Source organism: Lepus europaeus, unplaced genomic scaffold (assembly GCF_033115175.1).
Source record: "Lepus europaeus isolate LE1 unplaced genomic scaffold, mLepTim1.pri SCAFFOLD_47, whole genome shotgun sequence".
Lineage (NCBI taxonomy): Eukaryota > Metazoa > Chordata > Mammalia > Lagomorpha > Leporidae > Lepus > Lepus europaeus.
The window spans coordinates 436,033-443,618 of NW_026909346.1; the positions used below are offsets into that span (position 1 = coordinate 436,033).

Below are 7,586 nucleotides of genomic sequence, written 5' to 3' on the forward strand. Positions count from 1 at the left end.
GCGGAAGCCCTGGCTGTAGAGCTCCCATAGGCTGCATTTGTTTGTTAATGGCTCTGAGGTCGTGTAGTAAGCGAAATTTCCCGGACTTTTTCTTTATAACAAATATAGGTGTATTCCAAGGAGATGTGGACGGTTGAATGTGTCCTCTCTCCAACTGTTCTGTAACCAGAGCATGGACCGCAAGCAACTTCTCTTTCGAAAGGGGCCATTGAGGAACCCATATAGGGTCTTTACCTATCCAGGTTATTGTCAAAGCTTGCGGTCTCACAATGGCCCCCGGGGAAAACCCAGACCACAACGATCCATTTGCCCAGTCGCCGGGATGGGTTGGGTGATTCCTTGTTCATATTTTCCTAGCCCCTTCCCTGGTCTGTAACCTGCCTTTTCCATGATGTTCCATGCTACGTTAGACTCATTGGTTAACTTAATCTGTAGTAATGTTAATACATCCCTCCCCCAGAGGGTCACAGGCACATCACATACATACGGCTGAAATTGCCCAGTATGCCCCTCCTCATCTGTCCAAGTAAGGACAGCGGAACTGCGAGCCAGTGTCACAGCAATACCTAGTCCTACTAAATTACCCTCTGATTCTTGTTGAGGCCATTTTCGTGGCCAGTCTGTATTAGCTATGACAGACACATCAGCTCCCGTGTCCAACAACCCTCTAATTTGTTTGCCTTTAATTGTTAAAACATAAAATGGCCTGTGATCTAAGGTCATAGAAAGAGCAGCTAGATGCCCTTGTTGCCCTCTGTTATCCTTAGGGCTCGGCCACCAGAGAAATTGTGCAATGGTATCTCCATCATTGATTACAATGGGCCCGCGCTGGGCGCTGGCGAGAAGGAAAAACTTACTAGCAGGAGTAGTGATTAGGCCAGGAACAATTTGGATCCCCTTTTGTAACTGTGTTGCTTTTCCTAAAAGGATGCCTGCTCCAATTTGAGATGGGAAGTTGTCTTTGTTGAGTGGAATCGCCTGCGGACCCATGGCGGGTGTCAAAATTACTGGGGAAGCGGCCGTCACCTCCCCCACCATTACTCAGAATCGCTGAGTGTCTGAAATTGTGGCTGCCTGCGTTCGAGTGATGCCTTGGGTCGGGCCCTGGCAGCAAGGGCCCTTTGGAAGTTTTTTTGAGTCCTTCTTTCAGATAGGGGCTTTCCTTGTTTATCCTTTTTTGAGTAACAATCACTGGCCCAATGATTACCTTTGCCACATCAAGGACACAACCCTGGCTGATTGCTAGAAGCTCGGCTTGTAGGAGCCAGGTATTCTCTCTTGAAATGCCCAACTTTGCCACAGTTGAAACAGGTACCAGCCCGATTACTGGCACGCCCGGCACGCTCATATTGAGTCTTGAGCCGCGTCGAGTATACTCCAGCTGCGACATCATCCTGCACATCTCTGCAAATTTTCATGAAAGTTGTTACATCTTTGTGCTGCCAGGGTCGCAGCGCCTCATGGCAATGCTTGTTCGCATTTTCATAGGCCAATCTGCGTAATAGAGGAGCTGCTTCCTCGGCATTTGCAAACAAGTTCCCAGCAGCCTCATAAAGCCTATTTACAAAGTCCGCATAAGGTTCATTGGGTCCTTGAAGAATTTTTGTAAGACTGTACCGAATTTCCCCTTTTTTAGGTATCACCTTCCATGCCCGCATACCACAGTCCTTAATTCGTTGTAGAAGTTCCACTGGGTACCTAACCTGCACTGCATTGGTATTAAAATTACCAATGCCCAAAATCATGGCCTCAGTCCAATGCCTACGGGCCCCATCAGAACGGGCATTTTCAGCAGCTTTGCTTCTAGCCAGCTCCTGGAACCCCGCCTGCCAGAGGAGGTAATGCCCTCCGGCGAGAACAGCACGTGTCAGATTACGCCAATCATTAGGTGTAAGTCCCTGGCTGGCAAGCATGTCTAGAAGTTGATAAGTAAATGGGGCCTGTGGTCCATACATGGTGACTGCCTTTTGAAGTTCCTTGAGCTGTGAAAAGTCTATGGGGGCCCAGCCTCTATCCCCATTGGCATCCTCTGTGACTGGGAAGACTGCCTTTGGGTCCTTAAATTCCTTCCACCCTCTAGCATGTTTCTTTCTTTTCCTCTCCTGACTTGCCGCACGAGCATGAAACCCCCACTCTGGTCTTATTCTTAAGGAAGGATGGGGCTGTTCCTTAGGCAATAGCTGAAGTACTCTGGGCTGGCCTGTAGGCTGTTTGCGTCTCCTCTCTCCAATCCTTTTAGCTCTGTCTCTGCCTCTGTCTGGTCCAACTAAAGACGTATCCGTGTCAACTTCTGTCTCACTCGAGGAAGAGGAGGAGGAAGAGGAGGACGTGGCCTCGCCATCAGAGGGATAACCCGGAGGTGGCCCGTCCCCCCACCAAGGTTCTGGGGGCTCAGGTTCTGGTGGGGCTGAGGGCACCACTGCGGGCCTCCTATGCCCAGTTTGGTTGGTAACCTCCTCAGCCGCACTGTCTCCTCTTTGGCTATTAGCCCTGCTCTCCTTTTCCATGCACTCAGATGCCGCTAGCAAACACTGTACCACCTCCTCCTGATCACTTTCAAAAGCCTGATCAATGCATCGCCACAAGCGCCATGCCTCTGGTGAGAGCTTCTTTCCCTTAAGATGTTTTCCCAGCTCTCTCCACTTTCTATGTGTGAGGAGGCATTCCTCAGTAAACCAAGGTGTATGGCTCCTTACAATGTCAATAAAGTCAGAAATATTTTGTCCTGCAACCGGCGTCCCGGCGCTTTTTGACAAGGCCTTTATTATCCTTTTTATAGTCTGGTGTGACTGTATATTTCCCATGGCTATAGGAGACGCTCCCCGGACAAGCCCTAGTCTGCCACGCCCTACTCGTGCTTATGTGCCTCCCTTTTAATCCCTACGGCCTGCTAACGCCGCAGCCTTCCATCTTACAGAGGCTTACCTGTGGATGAGATGAATCCGAGTCACGGCACCAGCTGTCGGAGGCCACCCGAGAAACCACACGGAGACACGCAGCACTCAGTCAATTCATCACCACGTTTATTGCCTCATCGCATTCCAAGCCAAAGTAGGGGGCCCGGCGATGAGGGACTGGAGGCAGTCTCCCTAAGGACACCCTTCAGTCTCCAGCCCCGAGCACACAGAAAGACAAGGTTATATACCCCAGACCCCATACAGATAACATTCATTGTGTGCAATCATGCATAGCACAGGAACAGAGCAAGTTTACAAAGTAGCAATGGTCAGGGTACAAGCTCTGCAGATAGAGCAAAGAACATCATAGACCTTCATCAGAAGTCACATCCTGCCTGCAGGAATGTGGGATGAAAAATCTTGTGCCTTTGGCCATCAGGACAATAAGCGCAGGAAACAGGATTAGATAAGGGACAGCCTCAGCCTGCTGCATCTCATGTAGGGCCAGGGCCACTGGCCCCGACAAAACACAACCAGATATTTCTGGTTTCATCGAGTCATATTCAGACAAAGTGGTTTGGAATTCGTATGCAATGGACCGAGAAAATCACAGTACAAATGGTTTTGGAGAAAAGCAAAGTCTTTTCGTTAGGCAAGTGCATGAATGTCATCTATACAAACAGAAATATCATGTTTGGTTGCCGCAGTTCCTCTAGCTTTCTCCCTAGAAAATATGAATGTGTAGAGCTGGTGTCTCCATGTGGAACCAATTAGTGTTTCCAAGCACAAAATTAAATGTTCCCTGAAAAAAAAAACATTGAAAAATATAAAATCCATGAATAATATCCAGAAAACACAAACATAGAGGCTGTAGCAATATTTCGGATTGAGGTAGTCAAAACACACCAGATATTTCTGGTTTCATCCATTCATATCCAGACAAAGTGCTTTGAAATTCGTATGCAATGGACTGAGAAGATCAGAGTAAAAATGGTTTTGCAGAAAAGCAAAGTCTTTTCATTAGGCAAGTGCATAAAATGTCATCTATACAAACAGAAATATCATGTTTGTTTGCCGCAGTTCCTCTAGCTTTCTCCCTAGAAAATAGGAATATGTAGACATGGTGTCTCCATGTGGAACCAATTACTGTATCCAAGCTCAAAATAAAATATTCCCGGATAAAAAACATTCAAAAAAATAAAGTCCGTCGAGCATATCAGCATTACACAAACACAGAGGCTGTAGCAATATTTCGGATTAAGTTACCCATAACACAACCAGATATTTCTCATTTCATCCAGTCATATCCGGACAAAGTGGTGTGGAATTTTATGCAATGGACCGAGAAAATCACAGTAAAAATGGTTTTGGAGAAAAGCAAAGTCTTTTAGTTAGGCAAGTGCATAAAATGTCATCTATACAAAGAGAAATATCATGTTTGTTTGCCGCAGTTCCTGTAGCTATCTCCCTAGAAAATAAGAATATGTAGAGCTGGTGTCTCCATGTGTTACCAATTAGTGTTTGCAAGCAAAAATTAAATGTTCCCCGAAAAAAAAACACTGAATAATATAAAATCCATGAATAATATCCAGAAATCACAAACACAGAGGCTTTCACAATATTTCAGATTGAGTTAGCCAAAACACAACCGATATTTCTGTTTTCATCTAGTCATATCCGGACAAAGTGGTGTGGAATTTGTATGCAATGGACCGAGAAAATCACAGTAAAAATGGTTTTGGAGAAAAGCAAAGTCTTTTCATTTGGCAAGTGGATAAAACGTCATCAATACAAACATAAATATCATGTTTGTTTGCCACAGTTCCTCTAGCTTTCTCCCTAGAAAATTGGAATGTGTAGAGCTGGTGTCCACAAGATGGACCTATTAGTGTTTCTATGGTACAAAATGAAATGTTCCCTGATAAAAATATTCAAAACAATAAGTCTATCGATAATATCCAGAAAACACAAATGCAGAGGCTGTAGCAATATTTCAGATTTAGTTAGCCAAAACACAAGCGGATATTTCTGGTTTCATCCAGTCATATTGGGACAAAGTGGTTAGGAAGTTGTATGCAATGGACCGAGAAAATCACAGTACAAAAGATTTTGGAGAAAAGCAAAGTCTTTTCGTGAGGCATGTGCATAAAATATCATCTATACAACAGAAATATCTTGCCGCAGTTCCTGTAGCTTTCTCCATAGAAAATACGAATGTGTAGAGCTGGTGTCTCCATGTTGAACCAATTACGGTAACCAAGCTCAAAATAAAATGTTCCACAACAAAAAACATTCAAAATAATAAAGTCTATTGATAATATCCAGAAAACACAAACACAGAGGCTGTAGCAATATCTGGGATTGAGATAGCTAAAAACACAACTGGATATTTTGTTTTATTCCAGTCTTATCTGGATAAACTGGTGTGGAAATCATATGCAATGGACCGAGAAAATCAGAGTACAAATGGTTTTGGAGAAAAGCAAAGATTTTCGTTAGGCAAGTGCGTAAAATGTCATCGATACAAACAGAAATATCATGTTTGTTTGCCGCAGTTCCTCTAGCCTTCTCCCTAGAAAATACGAATATGTAGAGCTGGTGTCTCCATGTGGAACAAATTACGGTAAACACGATCAAAATAGAATGTTCCCTGATAAAAAAATGCAAAACAATAAAGTCTGTTGATAATATCAGCAATACACAAACACAGAGCCTTTAGCAATATCTGGGATTGAGTTAACAAAAACACAACCGGATATTTCTGGTTTCATCCAGTTATATCCGGACAAACTGGTGTGCAATTCGTATGCAATGGACCGAGAAAATCACAGTAAAAGTAGTTTTGGAGAAATGCAAAGTCTTTTCGTTAGGCAAGTGCATGAAATGTCATCTATACAAACAAAAATATCATGTCTGTTTGTCGCAGTTCCTCTAGCTTTCTCCCTAGAAAATACGAATGTGAAGAGCTGGTGTCTTCTTGTGCAAACAATTACTGTATCCAAGCTCAAAATAAAATGTTCCCTGATAACAACTATTAAAACAATAAAGTCCATTGGTAATATCTAGCACACATAAACACAGAGGCTGTAGCAATATCTGGGATTGAGTTAGCAAAAAAAACCCCGAAGTTCCGGTTACATCCAGTCATATCCGGAGAAACTCGTGTGGAATTCGTATGCAATGGACCAGGAAAATCACAGTAAAAATGGTTTTGGAGAAAAGCAAAGTCTTTTCATTAGGCAAGTGCATAAAATGTCATCTATACAAACAAAAATATCATGTTTGTTTGCTGCAGTTCCTCTAGCTTTCTCCCTAGAAAATATGAATGTTTAGAGCTGGTTTCTCAATGTGGAAGCAATTACAGTATCCAAGCACAAAATTAAATATTCCCCGATAAAAAACATTCAAAATAATGAAAACAGTGGATAACATCCGGAAAACACAAACACAGAGGCTTTCACAATATTTAAGATTGAGTTAGCCAAAACAAAACCGGAAGTTCCGGTTACATCCAGTCACATCCGGACAAACTCGTGTGGATTTCGTATGCAATGGACCGAGAAAATCACAGTAAAAATGGTTTTCGAGAAAAGCAAAGTCTTTCCCATAGGCAAGTGCATAAAATGTCATGGATACAAACAGAAATATCATGTTTGTTTGCCGCATGTCCTCTAGCGTTCTACCTAGAAAATAGGAATGTGTAGAGCTGTTGTCTCCATGTGGAACCAATTAATGTGTCCAAGCACAAAATTAAATGTTCCCCGATAAAAAACATTCAAAACAATAAAAACCGTGGATAATATCCAGAAAACTCAAACAAAGAGGCTGTAAAAATATCTGGGATTGAGTTACCCAAAACAAAACCGGATATTTCTGGTTTCATCCAGTCATATCCAGAAAAAGTCATTTGGAATTCGTATGCAATTGACCGAGAAAATCACAGTAAAAGTGGTTTTGTAGAAAAGCAAAGTCTTTTGTTAGGCAGGTTTATAAAATGTCATCTATACAAACAGAAATATCATGTTTGTCTGCTGCAGTTCCTCTAGCTTTCTCCCTAGAAAAGAGGAATGTGTAGAGCTGGTGTCTCCATGTGTTACCAATTAGTGTTTGCAAGCAAATATTAAATGTTCCCTGAAAATAAACATTGAATAATATAAAATCCATGGATAATATCCAGAAATCACAAACACAGAGGCTTTCACAATATTTCGGATTGAATTAGCCAAAACACAACCGGATATTTCTGGTTTCATCTAGTTATATCCGGACAAAGTGGTGTGGAATTTGTATGCAATGGACCGAAAAATCAGAGTAAAGATGGTTTTGGAGAAAAGCAAAGTCTTTTCGTTAGGGAAGTGAATAAAATATCATCTATACAAACAGAAATATCATGTTTGTTTGCCGCAGTTGATCTAGCTTTCACCCTAGAAAATACGAATGTGTAGAGCTGGTGTTCCCTAGATGAACCAATTAGTGACTCCAAGCACAAAATTAAATGTTGCCTTATAAAAAACATTCAAACAACAAAGTCCTTCGATAATATCCAGAAAACACAGAGGCTTTCACAATATTTCGGACTGAGTTATCCAAAACACAACCAGATACTTCCTGTTTCATCCAGTCATATCCGGACAAACTAGTGTGGAATTCATATTCAATACACCGAGAGAATCACAGTAAAAATGGTTT

General features: G+C 42.3%; 1 protein-coding gene across 1 annotated transcript; it reads right to left on the reverse strand.

Moving 5' to 3' along the window:
- Nucleotides 1-1,217: 1,217 nt before the first annotated feature.
- On the reverse strand, nucleotides 1,218-2,804 carry LOC133755431 (endogenous retrovirus group K member 24 Gag polyprotein-like). Its single transcript, XM_062185541.1, has one exon. The coding sequence runs from the start codon at nucleotides 2,802-2,804 to the stop codon at nucleotides 1,218-1,220; it is 1,587 nt and encodes a 528-aa protein (XP_062041525.1).
- Nucleotides 2,805-7,586: the final 4,782 nt, after the last annotated feature.

Excerpts from the sequence above, each read along its gene's own strand:
- LOC133755431 (XM_062185541.1), bottom strand. The coding sequence starts at position 2,804 with ATGGGAAATATACAGTCACACCAGACTATAAAAAGGATAATAAAGGCC.